General features: G+C 43.4%; 1 protein-coding gene across 4 annotated transcripts in view; it reads left to right on the forward strand.

The window, feature by feature from the left end:
* The first annotated feature begins 1,095 nt into the window (after positions 1-1,095).
* The window catches only part of RAB3D (RAB3D, member RAS oncogene family), a 36,249-nt gene continuing 17,098 nt past the window's right edge, over positions 1,096-20,246 (forward strand). Inside the window, exons 1-3 of one of the 4 annotated variants that reach the window (XM_070741640.1) lie at positions 1,373-1,741; positions 7,395-7,495; positions 18,998-19,225. In XM_070741640.1, the coding sequence (XP_070597741.1) occupies positions 7,493-7,495; positions 18,998-19,225 (231 nt within the window). In that variant the 5' untranslated portion in view covers positions 1,373-1,741; positions 7,395-7,492. Of the gene's footprint in view, positions 1,742-1,800; positions 1,911-7,394; positions 7,496-18,997; positions 19,226-20,246 lie in introns of those variants that run through there. The other 3 variants (XM_070741641.1, XM_070741643.1, XM_070741644.1) reach the window with 3 other exon arrangements.

A 20,246-nucleotide genomic window follows, 5' to 3' on the forward strand; every position in this document is an offset into this window, starting at 1 on the left:
GTACAAATTGTACTCTTGCTGATTAGTGTGATATGTGACTCCAACCATAAAGTCACTCCTATCAACCAAATTTTAAGCAGACCAACAAAATTCATGCCTAATTTTCTATAATCACCTAAATCAGGTATGTCATGGTCAGATATATACTTCAGAGCAATCATAAAACTTACAGACCACCCATTTCATAATAATGACTCTGGGTGGAGTACTGTACAAGGATTAAAACCATAACGTAATAAAGTCACAAGAAACCAGTTAAAATAACAATCTCAAAATAAATAAAAACATCAGCAAGAGATTCATCTTACCTCCTGGCACAAATGCCTGGGAATTCCACCAGGTCTCCAAGGCCTTACAGAAGACTAACAGCCTTGGGGCCACACAGATCTTTGTTGGAGATGCTGTTTTACAAGTCAGTCATAAAACAGACATGATCTGGGGTCTAACAAAGTGACAGTCTGATGGAGAGGATCTGGAGCATGCTCTCCCTGTTAGATCTGGTGGGGCAGGCAAAAACAAGGGGGATACGTAGTCCTGCAAATAGGCTGGTCCGATGTTATTACAAATTACCTTCCACCCAAGCACGTTGCTGTATTGTTTGAATTCAAAATGGCTGCCATCTTGGATTATTTTAATCCAAATGCTATAAATTAGAGCATTTCAGTAAATCAATACTGTATACCATAATACTATTTGATTTAGGTTCGCACGATACAAGAAACCTGAAACGTCAGAAAAGAACATTTGCAGAAGGAATGTTACAAGCTGACTCCCTCAGGTGTATGTGACCACAGCTTCAGAGACTAGCAATACTGTAGTCTTTTCGACGTTGTTCCCTAGAGTTTTTGGAAATCAGAAACGCTGAGAAACATCGGGGATATAATTATAATTATTTAAATTTATGTGCCTTTCGACTTCCAGCGTATAAAAACAAACGTCTGAAGAGTCCTGACTAGCCTTCCGCAAAATCTGTGACGTCACTACATAGCCTGCTTCAACGAGATTGTCTGCAACGAGAAACCTTCAGTTGCACGTGAACCGGAGCGCAAGCAACTATGATTTAAGAAACTTGAAGGAGGGTGTCCATAAGGTCATTCTGCTCTTGCTACAATGACTGTACTATAGTTTCAGGCTTGGTTTCCTTAATCATGTAAACGTAAAACAGTAGTTTTAGGTTCGCACAATAAAAAGAATCCTAAAATCTATTTTGGATAACATTTTAACACCATACGATTCAATAAAACTTTCTCCGGAACAAGAAGCGGCTACAGAGGCAAAAGCAGTATTTATTGAGCTACCACTGAGGTCCCGCCACGAGGAAGGAAGTGAGATTCTCCCGTAGCTACAGCAGGGCGGTCGAGACCTGTAAGAATTCGAGGGCAGCGCCGGAAAGCATGGAAAGCCCTCTCCGGAGCTCCCGGCATCCTGCTTCCGCGTTCAGCCGAAGAACCGCCTTGCAATCCCCGGACCTGGCGGGGGTGGGGAGAGAGCAGGGCGGGCGCTCCGGACCCGCTCCAGGTGGGAGTGGTTGGATGATGTGGAGCGTTGGCTGCGGGAAGACGGCTCGGGCACTCCTTTATTTTTCGAGGGTGGCTTTGCTCTCCTCTCGCGCAGACCAGGAGCTGCTAGTACTGCTGCTTCTCCTCTTCTCTGGAGCAACTAAATCAGCCCGAAAATTGCAGCCGTTTCCAGCCTGTGGGAGAAACCAGGCTCGGGTCCTTACGCCCCGTAGCCAGGCGAAGTAAGTCAGTCAGGGATCTTGGCTTCTTCTGTAACTCTTTCGAAGGGAGCCCTACGGCCAGTTGCAACGTCCGGTTGCTTTCCGGGCAGCTGACCAGCTCCTGGTCAGCGTCGGGGTAGCCTTTCCTCCCCCTGTTCGCTAAGCGAGGCTACAACTCCAAACTGCCCGGGTGCGCATTCCTTCCTTTGAGGCTTCGGGGTGCGTTGACTGGGCGCGCCGGCGCCCGAGTGGGAAGGCGAGGGCAACTGTCTTGGGGTTGATGCAGGAAGGCTCTCTGACTTGACTCTCCTTCATTGCGGAGTCGCGAACTTGTGCATTGGGAAACGGCCACGCATCCATTGCCTTATCCGGCAATTGCGAACATCAGAGCTTCTCTTTGAAAATGAGGGTAATAAAACTAAATAGCATGAGATTAATTATCAGGGTTTATGTATTTAAATCACGATGGAATCAACATCAGCAGAGTTCGGATCGGTGTTCTATTTACAATTCACACTGTTCTTTCAAGAATGTACCAAAATACTATTCTGCTCTTTCTCAGTAAAAATAGGGAGAAGGGAAAATTAGGGGGACCATCTTTCATTGGAAGTCAGTGGCTATTCAAAACCGCTGTAGGGCCCTAGAAAAGCACTGCACAGAGTCATTATTCATAGTGGATTGTTGTGGATAATTATATTCATTATCCACAACTTGAAGAGTCAATTGTTAAGTTTACTGCATGTTCTTAGGTAAATCCATTTGAAGAGCACTAAGTCCTGGAAGGCTGTAGTAGCCTCTCATGCAGTTGGATATGGCTGTGGGGATCTGGTACTGTTCCAACTATTAATCAAATGTAGGAGATCTACAGACTGAAATATATTCCTTCCACTGAAATAATCTTTGAGATCTGTTTAGCATTGCTGCAAGAGAAAACCAATGTGAAAGTTCCTTCAGAATTAGGAGACTACCATTAAAAGAGTCACAGCAATGATTTTTTTTTTTATTTCAACCAGTTTCTGTGCTTTTACCAGGACATATAGAGTGATTCTGATCTTTTGTGGCAATCTCAACTGGCATCCATATCTGTTTGATGGTCCTGGAAGCTGTCAGTATTTGCAGTCTTTCTATCCGTGATCATTAGAAGCAGACAAGGCATCTGCACACCTGAATGGCTCTTTCTGGCTTTTGAACAATGAAACGTGGCATTCCTGGAGTCAAGAATGCTTGAGTGGAGTGTACAGATAAACTGATGGATCTAGGCTTTTATTTTCTCTCACAATTTGTACAGTTGACATTTTCCTTTTGTCTTGTTTTCCTTAATCTACCTTGATTTGGGAGGACAGAAACAGAAGAGTAGTATTAAAAAAACAACCACAAAAACTGGATGCACAGGTTGCATGATTGTTTATTTTTGGCTTAGCATGTTGTATGAAGCCAACTATTAAAACTTGTGAAGCATGGATATTATGAAAACCTGTTCGGTTATAATTGCTTAGCATAGCATGATAAAAGATGGCTTCACATGAAGTGTCAGTCCAAATCATAGTAGGATATTAGAGTACTAAATATTTAGTTTGTTAATATTAGGATAGAACATTATCCTAATATGAACAAACTGAACAAAATTATTAAAAACTAAGTTAAGGTCTAGTTCTTATTGAAAAGGTAGAGCTGCATCTGAAGTATACGTCATGATGTAACAGATCAGGATCTAAAAAATTCAATACTTTCTATAGAAAATAATTCCTTGCTTCTCTGCTGGCTGGGGAATTCTGGGAGTTGAGGTCCACATATCTTAAAATTGCTGAGGTTGAGAAACACTAGCTAGATTTTTACATAAAGGAGAAAAATCCTTGCTGGTTCAAATAATATAATCCAAATACAATTTTATCATGCTATGATGATGTTCGTCCATCGTGTTCGAAGAGGATCTTAAAATCTAATAGATTGTGGATTTTCCATGATATGTCTGCAGGTAGCTAGTAAGGCCTATATGGGCACAAAATATTTTACCATGCCATAAGCCTGCTTTGAAACCCCACCTCCAAGCATCACCTGTTGTTGCCACCTGTGGTTTCTACTGGCTTTCAGGATGTTAGAATTTGAGCTTGCCTAGAAGTTGCTTGCTCTTACAAGAACTCCTTTGATTCAGTCAGTTTGAGAACATTGTAGTTATTTACAAAAAGAGGAACAGACTTATAAATGTGAAGGGCAATCTTATTCATTATCCCATGTCCTGGGATAGGGCTCGTAGGGAATTGGAGACTAGCATACCTCCTTGAAAGTTAGTTAACTCCTATTACCTCTGTTCTATCTCTGGCCTACACAGCTTGAAAACAAAGGAATCCACCCATTGATATTTTCAAATCAGTCTTTTTATATATAAAGTCCCATTTTTACAAGACAAAGTCATGTGTGTGAGATAATCTTGGCAAGTTTCTCAGTGAGGGTAATTAAGAGCTATCAGTTCCGTGGCTAGGCTGCTGCCAAAGATCAAAGCTACTGGTGCATTCTTTCATGAGATAAGGAATCGCCAGTTTTCACAGACTTACTAATTACAGCTTCCCAGCATCTCAGCAGACAAGGCATGTTTTCTCCAAAGTTTTTTAGCAGGAAAGTAACAGGTGGCTAGCGTAAGCTGGTTGAGAGCTCAAATCATCATCTGACTCCATTGCCAAACATTGTAACTCCACCCTGAATTACCCATACACCACCCTTAAATACCTATAGGAAGTAGTCAGCAATTCCCTAGAGTTACAAACTACAGACTACTATATAATTCTTTACTGCTAATTATGTATTCAAATAAAATTGATAGAAATTCAGATTAATTGTACTAATTGCTTAGTTACCAATATCAAGCTAGTATTTGTGGTATTTGTAGACCTGTGACTAAGGAATGGTTTGTCTAAGAAAATATTTTTAAAAGGATACATCCGTACAATATCAATACTCACTAAAAAGTGAAATTCATTTATTATAATATGACAAATCTATGAAGAACCTTTAGTGGTGATGCTAATATTGCTGAAATTTCTGCTAAGAGAACCTGTGTTTTATTCCTTAGTAGAAATATTTAATCTGTCGTTATTTATGGACTAGTTATCATGTTGTGACATTTTTTCCAATTATTCTTATTAGGTTAGAAAGGTCATACATGCCGATCCTAAGAAGACTCAGCAATAAAAAGTTTGATTGACCCTCCATAATGGCCCTCTCAGACAATAAATTGGGATTTTTATGACTGCCCATTTTAGTTCCCTTTGACTGGCTGCCTAGTTGTGGGATGCGGGGTACTGAAGTTTTTCTTCCCATATTTTTATTGCTAGATTAATACATTGTCTACTGCTCTGGAACTATTTTGAGGTTGAAGAAAGATTAATTCCCTCTACAGTGGAATTACTGTAATGTTGGAATAAAATCTTAGTTCAGATTTCAGATTTCCACAAAATCTCATTGGGTGACTTTAGGCTATTTCTTGACTCTGCCTACAGGTTCCCAGGGTTCTTGAAAGGATTCAGAGGCTGTGAAGGGAAAGAGAATCTTGTGTTCCTTCTAGAGAGCTTTCTAGAGAGTACTTTATGGATTTACATATCTCCAGAACAACTCACAAATGCATATTTAATTGTTAGTGAAAGTGGTGGTACTTTAAAGCTTGTAGTTGTTATTTTGATGAAGTATCATTTCTTTTAGGGCATTTTGTAGAAATGAGACTGCTATCTTTGAGAGTCCCAAGTTTTCCAATAAACATTTTTTTAAATTGAGAAGAAAATAATATCTTATGGGTTTTTTTATCAAAATGAGGGGAAACCTTCCTCTTGAGTTTCATGAACCAAGAATTCCATGCAAGTCTGTTTGAAGTCTGTAAGGTCTAGATGGCAACATACTAAATCATGATTTGGTTTTGGGATATTGGATTTGTGTCCCTCCTGACTAGCTTCGGCCAGCAGGGAGGTGACATGGGGCTGGGTCCAGGAGATTGTCAATGCCTCTCTGAGGGAGGGGTCCTTTCCAGCTCCCTGCAAGGAGGTAGTTGTGCGCCCCCTCCTTGAGAAGCCTTCCCTGGACCAGCTGTTTTGAACAACTATCATCTTGTCTCCAACCTTCCCTTTACAGGGAAGGTCATTGAGAAGGTGGTGTCACTCCAGCTCCAACGGTCATTGGAAGAAGCTGATTATCTGGGTCCTTGGTAGTCAGGATTCAGGCCCAGCTACAGCACCGAAATTGCTTTGGGTGCACTGACAGCTGACCTCTGGTGGGCCCAAGATAGGGGTCAATCCTCTATCCTGGTGCTTCTTGACCTCTCAGCAGCTTTCAATACCATTGACCATGGTATCCTTTTGCACCAGCTGGAGGGGCTAGGGGTTCGAGGCACTGTTTTGCAGTGGTTCACCTCCTATCTCTCTGTCGGATTGCAGTCGGTGTTGGCAGGTGGCCAGAAGTTGACTCCTAGGTCCCTCCCTTGTGGAGTTCCTCAGAGTTTGGTCCTCTTGCCCCTGCTGTTTAATATCTACATGAAACCACTGGGTGAGATAATCCAGCGACAGAGGGTGAGTTACCATCAGTATGCTGATGATACTCAGCTGTACATCTCCACCCCATATAACTCAGTGAAGCAGTGGAGCTAATGTGCCGGTGTATGGAGGCTTTCAAGGTCTGGACAGGCGTTAATAGGCTTAGACTCAATTCCGATAAGATGGAGTGGCTGTGGGTTTTGCCTCCCAAGGACAATTCCAACTGTCCGTCCATCACCCTGGGGGGGGGGGGGTGTCCTTACCCCATTCAGAGAGGATCCGCAACTTGGGCATCCTCCTCAATCCACAGTTGAGCTTAGAAGACCACCTCTCAGCTGTGATGAGGGGGGCGTTTGCAGGGTATGCCTTGTGCGTCAGTTGCGGCCCTTTTTGGACAGGGAGTCACTTCTTCCAATCACACACACCCTTATTATCTCGTGGTTTGATTACTGTAATGCTCTCTACATGGGGCTACCTTTGAAGAGTGTTCAGAGACTGCAAATTGTGTAAAATGTAGTTACACAAGCTATAGTGGGGCTCCTGAGATCTGCCCACATTTCAACATCCCTCTGTGAGCTGCATTGGTTGCCAATTGGTCTACGGGCACAATTCAAGGTGCTGATTATGACCTACAAAGCCCTACATGGCTTAAGACCAGACTACCTATGGGACCGTCTCCTGCCTCATACATACCAGCGGCCGGTTAGGTCCTGCAGAGTCGGCCTTCTCCAGGTCCCTTGAACCGGACAATGTCAGTTGGTGGAGCCTAGGGGAAGAGCCTTCTCAGTGGCGGCCCCGGCCCTCTGGAACAAACTTCCTCCCGAGAGACTTACTGCCCACTCAATCCTGGTCTTTCATAAAGCTCTGATGACCTACCTCTGCTGGCTGGCATAGGGGCCCTGAGTGACAAGATTGTCTCTGGCCAAGCCTATGAATGATTGAATTGGATGAATGTGCATGACTGTGCATGGGGGTTTTTCTAGAATTTTAGTAATTTTATATAACTCTTTTAAAAAATAATTAGATTTGTTTACATATATTGTCTGCATTTATAATGTTGTACACCACCCTGAGTCGCTTCGAGAAGGGTGGTATAGAAATCTAATTAATAAATAAAATTAATAAATCAATAGTTTTAATGTAGCTTCCTTGTTTGTCAGGCAGATTCAGACATCCATAGCCCACTAGGCAAAGAAAATACAGATTTCCAACATCACTTCAAGCTTTCAAGAAGAGACTGGACTGCCATCTGTCAGAAATGGTATATATACTTTCCTCCTGCTTAGGCTTGGGAGGGTTGGACTAGATGACCTACAAGGTCCCTTCTAATTCTGTTAATCTGTAATCTGGCATATACATACAGATTAAGATTAACCAGACCCTCTTCTCTTTTGATTTTAGAGACAAATGTTGCTAGTTATAAGGTTTTACTCAGCCTGCAACTTTCAGCAGTTTGGTTCCACATGTGTAATCAAGAAATACCTTTCTGGATTTCAGTGCTTTGTTTCAGTAGTGGCCTGTTGTTTCATCTGTACTTGGTCTCTTGCACCCTTGATGGATGAATTCCCTTGCTTCTTTATCTCTTCTGGACTAGTTTTAAAATGAAACAAGAAAACTCAGTTCTATCATTGTCACTTGAAGGAGAACTTGACAGAATTTCAGCCAAACTCCCTAGGTTTTTGGGTTTCTTTAACAGAATAGTCCGCCTTTGAATGTTCCATCAATCATCTTGTAGGAAAAAACATGGAGGCAGTGCCTGGTCAGTAAAATGTGTTCCCACCATTGTAGTCAGTTGGAGTGTGGGGAATTGCTTAAAGCCCAACATACATACATGCAAGATGGAAAATGCTGCTTTGAAATGAAGCTAGGAGGCACGGGTGGAGGATGAGGATGGGTTGAGGATAATGCTGTGAGTCTCTGCACTCCTGAAATTGTGGGTGGCTCATGCTCATCACTCCCGTCTAAGCTGGAAGTGTAGATCTGGAAGCAGAACAGCAGAAGGAATTCTCTCTGTCTCAGCCTTGGAACTAACATTGGAATTGCTAAAAGGTGGCAAGTCCAGGAAAACTGAATGTTTTGGGTAGTGCGATTTCTAATTGGGGAAAGGGGGTTAAAGGTCTAGAACAATATGTGTTACATTTTTTTCTTTTTTCTCTGTGATATAAATTGTTCCCCTTTCTGTACAAATTAGGAAATTATGCTTTATATCAGCCAGGTAGCATGGAGGTATAGTGCCTGCCTGAGGATCCATAATTTATAACAGTGCTTGAAGCTTGGCAGTATTAGCATCTGCATTTCTTACCAAGTGTGTTAAGACTGGAATGTGGAGATATCTCCTAAAAATGCCACATATCACACAGCGAAGTGAATGTCCCTGATGCTGTGGAAGAGGGGATGATTTTCTGGTTTTTCTTGGAAGATGTTTCCCTTCTCATCCAAGAAGCTTCACTGCAAAAGTTTAGTTGCCTTTTGAAAAAGCACCTTTGGGATTATAAGGTTATGTTCACAGAATCTTGCAAGAATAAAAGAGTCACTTTTGGGGGGATGGGCAATAAACAAATTTAATAAATAAATAATAAATTTCTTGCCTCTTTTCCTTTTATTCAATAGAAAATTAGGGAGGATCCCTTTCCATGCTCTCTTTTCTCCTTCTGTAGACTGAAATAGTAATTGGGCCCCTTAGGTATATGGATCTTTCTTATGTGTAAATCATGACCTATTTCTCCTTGGATGTTTTCCAACTGAAGCTGGTTCCTTCATAGTGAAGCGGACTCTGAAAAATATGTCATTTGTTAACTGACCCAAGTAACCACTTAACTGTCTTTAATGTTTATTTCTAGTTTTGGGCGAACCAAACTTGCATAGTTTGGGTCCCTGCAGAACTTTGCGGTGTTCAGCATACCGAACACGAACTTTTAAAAAAGTCTGTGTTCAGGTTTGGCATTCGCTCGAACACCACGGTGGACAGGAGGTGGAGGTGGGGAGGGCTCTGACTCAGCGAAACTGAGTGATGATCTCTGAGAGTTGAAGTCCACAAAGTCTTAAAGTGGCCAAAGTTGGCTGGTTGAGGAACTCTGGGAGTTGAAGTCCACAAAGTCTTAAAGTCTTAAAGTGGCCAAGGTTGGCTGGCGGGGCCTACATCAACACAGAACCAGCCCCCATCCCCTTTCTAAAGAGCACTGGGGTAAGCTAAGGCTGCCCTGGGCAATGGGCGCAACAGGGGGGAAGAGCCGCGCCACCTCCGACCCAAAATACCTGCCCCGGTGCACGCAGCAGTTCCCCCGCCTTGGATGCCCTCCGCTTGGGCTTTGTTTCCTGCCCCCCCCACCCGGCAAGAAGGTGGGCTGCCCGGGGTTGATGGGATTTCCCCAACTAGGGAATGGCGCTGCAAGCAAAAGCAGGCAGGGAATCCCATTTGCTTGCCGCCCACGCTGGGATTCCTGGGGCGGGGCTTTGACGTCATGGGCTGAGGTCGCCTGGAGGGGGCAACGGGAGGGGGGCTGTGGCTGTCTTGTGCGCTGAAGGGACGACCAGCTGGCCAGAGCCCTCCCCGCCTTCCCCTCCTGGCCATCACCCGCTTGATGGAGCCTGACACCTCCCCCCCAGCGCTTCAAGATCCTGGCCAGCAGCTTCAAGCAGGCTCTGGCTGGCAGGGGGAGGCGGGCAGGGCTCTGGCCAGCTGGTCGTCCCTTCAGCGCACAAGATAGCCATGACCCCCGCCGCCGCCATTGCCCCTTCCAGGTGACCTCAGCCCGGCTGCTGTCCCCATCTGCCAGTGTGTGTGTGTGTGTGTGTGTGTGTGTGTGTCCTCTGTGCAACCAGTAGCTTCCTACTTTTAACACTATTTCTCCCCCGCATCCACCCACCCCTTTCTATCATAGGAGTTTTTTCCACTCTGAGGGTCAATGGCTGGGCAGGACCTAATGAGTTTCTTAAGTTTAAGGAGCAGGGAAGAGAGAGACTCAAGAATGCGGAATAGAATGGAAAATCCTTTCTGAGGGAAAGAGACAGGATTGAGACTTAAATGGATAGGTGGCTCTGCTAGTTTCAGGAATAAAGAAGCAGGGGGCTGCAATAAGGCAGCTTCTGATTGCGCAGAGAGTAAACACACACACACGGGCGGATGGAGACAGCAGGAGGGGGCAATGGCGGTGGCATGGGGGTCGTGGCCGTCTTGTGCGTTGAAGTGACAACCGGCTGACCTGAGCCCTCCCCGCCTCCCCCTCCCAGCCAGAGCCCGCTTGAAGCTGCCGGCCGGGATCCTGAAGCGCTGGGGGGGAGGTGTCGGGCTCCATCAAGCAGGTGATGGCCAGTCGTGGGAGGCGGGGAGGGCTCTGGCCGGCCGGTCGTCCCTTCAGCACACAAGATGGTCACAACCACCCCGCCACTGCCGTTGCCCCCTCCAGGCAACCTCAGCCTGTGACGTCAAAGCCCCGCCCCGGGAATCCCAGTGTGGGTGGCAAGCAAATGGGATTCCCTGCCTCCTTTTACTTGCAGCGCCATTCCTGAGGCGGGGAAATCTTATCAACCCTGGGCAGCCCATCTTCTTGCCGGGAGGGGGGAGCGGGAAACAAAGCCCAAGCAGAGGGCATCCAAGGCGGGGAAGCTGCTGCGTGCACCGGGGCGGGTATTTTGGGCTTGGAGGCAGTGCGGCTCCCCCCCCCCCTGTTGTGCCCATTGCCCAGGGCAGCCCGCGGCCGCCTGTCTCCTTTTATTTCTTATGGAAAAAGTGCGGCTGTGGCATCCAAACCTTTTCCGTAAGAAATAAAAGGAGACAGGCGGCCACAAGCTGCTTTGGCGGAAGATGGGAGGGCAGGGCCAGAAGTGTTGGGGTTCAGGTTGGGGTTCAAGTTCGGCAAACTTACCCGAACTCCGCCGCCAAATTAGTCTGAACCCACTGAACCCGAACTTTGTTGGGTTGGCCCAACACTATTTTTCCTTATAATGCCCTAGAAACTGTTCAGGTTGGAAAGTGTTGATGATTTCTCAGTTATACATTTCCCCCAGAGATGTCAAATTTTAGGAAAAGCTTTCCTGCACTTTGATATAGTAAATCTCTAGAGATACCAGAGATTCTTTCTGCCATTGCTTACACAGTTATTCCAACAAAGCTACTGTTTTAATCTGATTCATCATTTTTAATATGCTCTGTTATTGTATCTGATCAAGAACTAATACAAAAGAGACAATCCCAATTTAAAATTAAATTGGGATTTAAGAACTAGTGTTAGTGCAGTTGTTAGGGTGCAGAACTGCAAGCTACTTCAGCTAACTGCTAGCTGTAGTTCAGTAGTTCAAATCTCACTACCTGCTCAAGGTTGACTCAGCCTCCCATTCTTCTGAAGTGGGTAAATTAATACCCAGATTGTTGGGGGCAATATGCTGATTCTGTAAAGCGCTTAGAGAGGACTGTAAAAACACTATGAAGTGGTATATAAGTCTAAATGCTATTGCTGTAAAATCTTATTGGCTGAGGGGAGGCACAATTTGATAGAGAATTCACTTCCAGCATTTCTCTTCAGCACACCTTTGATCTTTGCTTTTGTTCACTGCCTATAAATTAATAGGCCTGTTTGCTGATAAAACTGAGGAAACCAGAAAAGTGGCTTTTTTGAACAGCTCTTTGTCACAGAGAGCCAACTAGTTTGACTGGTTGGATTAGAACCTCTGCTATGAAAACCTTGCCAAGAAAGGAGAGATCAAGTACAACCAGACTATTCATGTACTCAAATATGTACATTTGCACAAGCACAAAGAATGGTTAATCTCGTGTAAGACCTGTAAATAATATTAATAACTCAGTTGTATAATTTTCTTGTAAATAAACCTTAAAAATTTATATTATGCTTTTTTAAAAAACAAGCCTTCCTTAGCAAACTCGGAAAAATGTAGAGACTTTTCCTCTTCTCCAGAAGCCTGCTGTGTTCCTCTAACAACAGAAAATGGCAACTCTCCTTTTGTATATTCTGCTAAAGAAAGGAGGCACATCTTGCCAACATGGAATTTCAGCTTAATTACAGCTGCATGGAGAGAAGATCTAACTCTAATCTGCTGTTCTCCTCTTCAGTAGCCCCAAATCATAATCACCAAGTCATACATATGCAATGACCAGTTGTTGTCTTGCCTGGCAAGAGATTTGTTTGTTAATTTTGTGGAAAGGTGGGGAAAGACTATAACAGATAATAATAGAATAACAGAGTTGGAATAGGTCATCTAATCCATGCACAAGCAGGCAACCCTGCCATTCCAGACAAGTGGCTGTCCAGTCTCTTCTTAAAAGCCAGTGATGAAGCATCCACAACTTCTGAAGGCAAGCTGTTCCATTGGTTTGATTGTTCTCACTGTCCAAAAATTTCTCTGTATTCCTAGGTTGAATCTCTCCTTGTCCAGTTTCTATCCATTATTCTTTGTCCGGCCTTTGGGTGCTTTGGAGAATAGGTTGCCCCACTCCTTCTCTCTGTTACAGCCCCTCAAATATTGGAATACTTCTATCATATCTCCCCTGGTCCTTCTCTTCGCTAGACTAGCCATGCCAAGTTCCTGCAACCATTCATCGTATGTTTTAACCTCTAGTCCCCTAATCATCTGGCTCTCCTTTGCACTCTTTCTAGAGTCTCATCCATAGTTGGGCAGCAAGTGGAATGGCATGAAATGCCATTCCACTGGCAGAAATGGAGCTGCACATGCAACTCCGTCACTGCCGGCCATACAGCAGCCGACTCTTGTCACTCCAGCTGGCAGCAACAGTGCCCCTGCTAGGTGGGTCCAGAGAGTGCAGCACTCATCTGGCAGGCATGGGAGACCTCTGCCACTGCTGCTGCTGCTGAGACCTCTGCCACTGCGGCTGGTGGCTGTGGGGCTGGGTCCTGCGAGGCGTGGTGGCAGTCAGTTCCAGCCGGGAACCATCAGCGGGAAGAAATCCTCCAGGAAGGAGAGCAGCTCGTCGGGGAGAGGATGCTCCCCTGTGTCACCTGTTTGCCAGAGTCTCCCCGATGAGCTGCTCTCCTTCCTGGAGCATTTATTCCTGCTGGTGGCTCCTGGGCGGGACTGACTGTGGTGCCTCTGCTGCCACTGCTGCTGCAGCCGGCTGGCAGCGGTCAATCCTGGCCAGGAGCCACCAGCGGGAAGAAATCTTCCAGGAAGGAGAGGAGCTCGCCGGGGAGACTGGCAAGCAGGCGACGGAGGAGCGACATCATCTCCCTGACGAGCTGCTCTCCTTTCTGGAGGATTTCTTCCACCTGGTGGCTCCTGGGTAGAACTGCCTCAGGCATGATTCTGCACATGCACAGGAAACTGAAGGGTGGGGACGCTTGTGTATGTGTGTGCACTTCCCCCCCCCCCCCGGAGCATTTCTGTAGGGCCACAAATGGCTGCCCTTTACTTGTCTCAACATCTTGTTTATAGTGTGGTGACCAAAACTGGATGCAATATTCTAGGTGTGCGTGGTCTTACTAAGGCTTTATAGAGCAACATTAGTACCTCACTTGATCTTGATTGTAACCCTCTGTTAATGCAGCCATGGATTTCATTTGGGGGTTTCTTGACTGCTGCAGCACATTGCTAGCTCATATTTAGTTGATTGTCCACTAGGACTCCAATATTATTCTTACATTTACTGCTATTAAATCAAGTTTCACCTAATCTATACATGTATTTTGGTGCCATTAACATAGTTTAGGAAAGAAGCACATGTGTGCAAAAATGCATTGTTATCCCTGAGAGCAATCCAGCTACTGCAAGGGAGTGATTGGAGTACAGATAGTACTCTCCCTCACAAGGAAGCCGCCAAGGTCAAAGTATATATTAAAGAGCCTTTAAGGCATCTAGACCAGAATTCAAAGCAGTTCTCAAGATTTTGTCCTTGTTGTCTGGACTACATATATTAATAAGCATCCTACTGCTGATAATTTTAGAAACGAAGTGTCAATATCCTTTTCTCTCCTTCCAAGTTGGCTAATGGGTTTCCTCTAAGAAGTGGTTTGGATGTCTAGGAAAGGCTTGTCTGCATCTAAAATGGCTTCACTTGTACAATTGTTGCTCCTCCCCCCTCAACCGCCCCACCAGTTTGGGGCAGTGGGCAGAAAATAGAACCCATCTCTCACATTGGATTTTGGGTTCCCCAAAACAGATATATTTTTTCACTAGTGTCACCAAACCCTATTGGTAGAGCAAATGACTTTCTGAGATAGGCCTTTTCAGCATGACTATAATTGCCTCATCATTCATAATATAGAAATTACCATGATGGGCAAACCCAGCTTGGTTATTTGCAGTAAAAATAAATGGTTACCATCCATCCATGATTGCTTCAAAAGAATGAGACAATGCTAGTGTGTGTGTGTGTGGTTTTTTTTTCTTTCTGAGACATCTACACAGCAAGTCACCCTTAACTTCTTGGCATCAGTGAATAATGTCAAGGGGTGGTAACTTCTTTTAGTTGAATATGTTTGCTAACTAGGATGTGCCAAGACAGGGTGACCTAGCCTGGCACCCATTTACTTCCAGGCAGATAGAACAAAATCACTGACTCCTCCTAGATGCTTGCTTTATCTCTAGTATAACCTGTGCAGGATTCCAGATGTAGTTGAAGAATGGAACGTAACTGCCATTGGAGTCCTCTTGGCTTTCTGCATTGCTCTTGATTGTAAAGAGAAGAGAAAGAAAAGCTTCTCTTATATCAGTGGCTGTTGCAATAGAATACATATAAATAAATAGAGTAGAGTAGAATAGAGTGGGATGGGATAGAATAGAATAGAATAGAATTCTTTATTGGCCAAGTGTGATTGGACACACAAGGAATTTGTCTTGGGGCATATGCTCTCAGTGTACATAAAGGAAAATATAGATTTGTCAAGAAACGTGGTATAACACTTAATGATTGTCATAGGGGTCAAATAAGCAATGAAGAAACAATCAATATTAATAAAAATCTTGGGATACAAGCAACAAGTTACAATCATATAGTCCTGAGTGGGAGGAAGTGGATGATAGGAATGATGAGAAAAAATTAGTAGGAATAGAAGTGCAGACTTAGTAAAAAGTTTGACAGTGTTGAGGGAATTATTTGTTTAGTAGAGTGATGGCGTTCAGGCAAAAACTGTCCTTGTGTCTAGTTATCTTGTTGTGCAGTGTACTGTAGCGATGTTTTGAGGGTAGGAGTTGAAACAGTTTATGTCCAGGATGCGAGGGATCAGTAAATATTTTCACAGCTCTCTTTTTGACTTGTGCAGTATACAGGTCCTCAATGGAAGGCAGATTGGCAGCAATTGTTTTTTCTGCAGTTCTGATTATCCTCTGAAGTCTGTGTCGATCCTGTTGGGTTGCAGAACCAAACCAGTTATAGCGGTGCAGATGACAGAATCAATGATTCCTCTGTAGAAGCAGCTCCTTGGGCAGTTTGAGCTTCCTGAGTTGGCGCAGAAAGAACATTCTTTGTTGTGCTTTTTTGATGTTGTTTTTGATGTCAGGTGACCATTTTAGGTCTTGAGAAATGATAGAACCTAGAAATTTGAAAGTCTCTACTGTTGATATTTTGTTGTCTAGTATTGTGAGAGGTGGAAGGGTAGAAAGGTTTCTCCTTAAGTCTACCACCATTTCTACGGTTTTGAGTGTGTTCAGTTCTAGATTGTTCCGGTCACACCACAAGGTTAGTTGTTCAACCTCCTATCTGTATGTGGATTCTTCATTGTCTCAAATGAGTCCGATCATTGTTGTGTCGTCTGCAAACTTCGGTAGTTTAACAGATGAATTGTTTGAGATGCATAGAGAGTATAGAGAGAAGAGAAGTGGTGAGAGGACACAGCCTTGGGGGGCCCCTGTGCTAATTGTACAGGTATCTGATGTGATTTTTCCTAGTTTCACCTGCTGCTTTCAGTCTGTTAGGAACCCTGTGATCCATTTACAAGTGTGTTCAGGTACGGGCAATATTACTCATTTTAAATACCTTACTGATGTGTGAAAAGCAGAATATTTTATGTTAGCACTTAAAATAGCACGGGGGGGGGGCTCCGAAAAAAACTACCATTCAAGTGTAAGACGCACCTGAATTTTAAACCTCTTTTAGGGAGGAAAAAGGTGTGTCTTATATTTTGAAAACTACAGTATCTCACTGCCACTTCGCTTCCTCCCATGCCACATGGCCACACGTCATGGGTGTGGCCACGTTTCATGAGTATACATACAAAGTGCAACACCCCCCCCCCAAAAAAAAAATTTAAGCCAAAAGCAAGGTGGCAACCGCATGCACAGTGCCAGAAACTTGGCTTCTGCACATGCCAACTGACCTGCTTCGATGATGTATACTCATGAAACGTGGCCACACGGTTCATCTGAAAAGGTAGCAGGTCAGTTGGTACTGGTCCATGGGTGTTGCTATCTTTTTTTATTTTTTTTGTTTTTAAAAATTTCTTCTGTGCTTGTGCAGAAGCCAAGTTTCTGGCACTGTGCATGCAGTTGCCACCTTGCTTTTGGCTTAAAATTTTTTTTGGGGGGGGGGGGAGTTGCTACCTTTTCAGATGAACCGATCTGAACCGGGAGGGACCCACCTCTGACCTAGAAACTTGAAGGTCTCTACTATTGATACCATGTTGTCTAGTATTAGAGCTTCCCCAAAAATGTGCTACCATCTCTACAGTTTTGTGTGTTCAGTTCAAGATTGTTCTGACTGCACCAGGGGGCAAGTTGTTTTAATTCCCCGTCTGCATGCAGATTCATCATCATCTTGAATGAGACCTCTTATATCATCTGAAAACTTCAGTACTTTATAAAGAAGGATCCTTTGAGATGCAGTCATTTGGTGTAGAGAGAAAAAGTTAAGGGAGAGAGCACACAGGGGGCACCTGTGCTAATAGCTTCATCTGCTGCTTGCTGTCTGTTAGAAAGCTTCTAATCCACTTAAAGGTGTGGTAATGCACAGCTAGCTGAGTCAGTTTAGTGAGAAGAATATCTGTAATGATAATATTGAATGCTGAGTTGAAATCTACAGAAAGGACCTTTGCATAGATCCTTGGAGATTCAAGATGTTGTAAGATTGATTGATTGATTGATTGATTGATTGGATTGGATTGGATTTGTATGCCGCCCCTCTCCGTAGACTCGATGTAGCGCAGTGCCATGTTAACAGCATAATCTGCTGATCTGTTTGCTCAGTAGGCAAATTGCAAGGGATCTTATAATGGATTTGTAATGGTTTTCAAGTATACCAGCACTAACCTTTCAAAGATTTTCATAACTAGTGGTGTCAGAGCAACCAGTCCATAGTCGTTCAGCTCCCTGATTGAGGGTTTGTTAGACACTAGGATAATAATAGAGCTTTTGAAGCAAGAAGGGACATAGCACATCTTCAGTGATTTATTAAAAATAAGGGTGAAGTGAGGGCCAATTGGTCAGCACAAACTTTCAAGCAAGAAGGAGTTATCTGGACCTGATGCTTTTCCAGGCTTTTACTGTTTTGTTAAATAGTCCTCAAACATGTTTTTCTGTGATCACCAGAGTGGGAGAGTCAGTTGTAGGAAATATTGGTGAGTTATTTTATATTTATTAATAGACATTCTCCAAAAGCAGCTTGTTAGTAAAATCAATATGCATTAATAAATTTGCCATCTTTCCAAACCCCTAACATTATTTTGGGTGCTGAATAATCATTCAAAATAGCTGAATAAAGATAATGTGACATTGTGGATCAGGGATATTTAAATGCCTTGCATATGTGGTTATCTTCTTTAGTTAGATCTCATGGCAGAAAGCCCAGAGTTGATTGTGCAAATGAAGTTCTTCGATTACTACCAAAGATATCTGATTGCTTGATTTACTATTGTTATCTGCTGCTACTGAGTACTCTAACTGAATTCACCATCCAATAGGTGTAGTATCGGGGAGGGATTGTACCGATTCAGCCCGGTTTGAGCGAGCCCCTACTTCTGGCAATCTGTCGAGAGCAAACCGGTTTGCTCCGACAATCAGATGGGGCCATCTGCCCCTATATTATGCTGACCTATATTTCCTTTGTTTGAAGCCCAGATAATACTTGCGGCAGAGCAACCATGCCTTAGCCGTTTTTCTCATTGGGGCTGAATATAAGTTTTAGAGTTGTTTTCAAATGTCATGCACTCAGCAAACCAGTTGTTACATTGGTTGAATCCCAACACTGGTGTAGTTTTCACAGGGCAGGGAGATAAATCCAAATGTATGCTGCTCCAGGATAAACATTTTAAACCTTGAAGTTGTATAAGTGAGTCTGCTGCTTTAAAATCTCTGAGATGATGAGTCAACCAAGATATCTCAAACCAAGATAGTTGTCTTAGAAGAAACTGGGATTGAAAGCTGAGAATTCCACTAAATTGTGATTTTGTGAGCTGTCTCATGTTAAGTGACAATTGCCGTGTTGAGCAATGAAGACTGAATATGTTGAGCAATTAATCCAATGAAGACTTTCATGCATTGTTTTAGATCTAAATGAAAAAAAAATGTGTGTACACCATTGCATTGAATATGATTGCAAGTGTCATCTGTCTTGGAATTGAAACCTATGCAGGGATCCCCATCAAAGGAAGCACTATGATGCTTGTGCTAACAGGTGTACTATTTCTTTTAAGACATCCCCTGCCAACGAAAGGCAAGAGAGGATGTGGGTAGGGTGGGTAAGCATATCTGTGTCTCTATCTTGCTTAAGGGGTTATCATGCCTGAATATAACTTCTGTTTGCAAAGCTCTGGCCTTGCTCTGGCCTTGAGCTTCACTAAAGATATCCATTTCCTTGCCTTAGATGGCCTCTGCAAACCATACCCGACAGATCCCCAAGGATGCTGCTGACCAAAACTTTGATTACATGTTCAAGCTTTTGATCATTGGCAACAGCAGCGTAGGCAAGACATCGTTTCTCTTCCGATATGCTGATGATTCCTTTACTTCAGACTTTGTTAGTACTGTCGGCATCGATTTCAAGGTGAAGACTGTCTACAGGAATGAAAAAAGAGTCAAGCTGCAGATTTGGGTAAGATGCTTTACTGTTCATAGGAAACAGAATGTAGGAACTGAAAACATAAGTTGGCAGAACTCTGGATCTGGCAACCAGTTTGTGCCTGAATAGTTCAAAGACTGCAAATGGTCATACATGGCTTTCTTTGGTTAAATCTTAAGAGAAAAAAGTGGTGGTAGAGAATAATGGAAACATGCATTCTTAACTAAAGGACACAGTGTTCTAATCTTTCTGAGGAAGGGTTGTGTTTATATAATCATTACATATCCCCTTACATTTCAGCATCCTTAAGAATTTTCCCCTTACATGAAAAGGGAAAGTATAGTACTCATTTAATATAAAATTATATTCTGTTCCTCCTGCTGATTCATGAATATCAATTAACATGCATGTTTCAGTAGCAAGGTAGATTTCCTAAGAACTAAAACTGAAGAAAATATATCCAAAGCAATTGAAATCCTCAGTTCTCCTTCCCAGGATGTTGCTTTTATTGATTTAGAATCAGCCTTGGATTGCTGGGAAGCAGGAATGAGCCTACATGAGTTTCAGTACTAGAAATTCTAAATTGCACATTGATCGATCACTGACCTGCTTCTCTGATGTCTCATTGATAAACAATAGAAATGCTGAGGATATAGCATTACTTAGATTTCAGTAAGCATTTGACAAAGTAGACTATGGGAAAAATGTGGAATAGACAACATCACCACCAGATGGATTTGTAGCTTGCTGATAAACCATACTCAAGGAGTAGTCTTTAATGGTACTACATAGGGGAAAGTAAGCAATGGAGTACCACAAGGTTCTGTCTTAGGCCCAGTACTCTTCAGTATCTTCATAAATGACTTAGATGAGGGATGTCAGCAATGTATCAAATTTCCAGATTACTGTATTTTTCAGTGTATAGGAAGCACTTTCCCCTCCCTCTAAAAGTGGGTGGAAATGTCTGCACAGTTTATACAGTGAATGTTGCTGAAGCCCTGCCCACCAATGTTCCCTCTAATTTTTTTCCAGTGTGGGCGGAAAAGTATAATGT

This window comes from Erythrolamprus reginae, chromosome 2, assembly GCF_031021105.1.
Source record: "Erythrolamprus reginae isolate rEryReg1 chromosome 2, rEryReg1.hap1, whole genome shotgun sequence".
In the NCBI taxonomy this organism is placed as follows: Eukaryota; Metazoa; Chordata; class Lepidosauria; order Squamata; family Dipsadidae; genus Erythrolamprus; species Erythrolamprus reginae.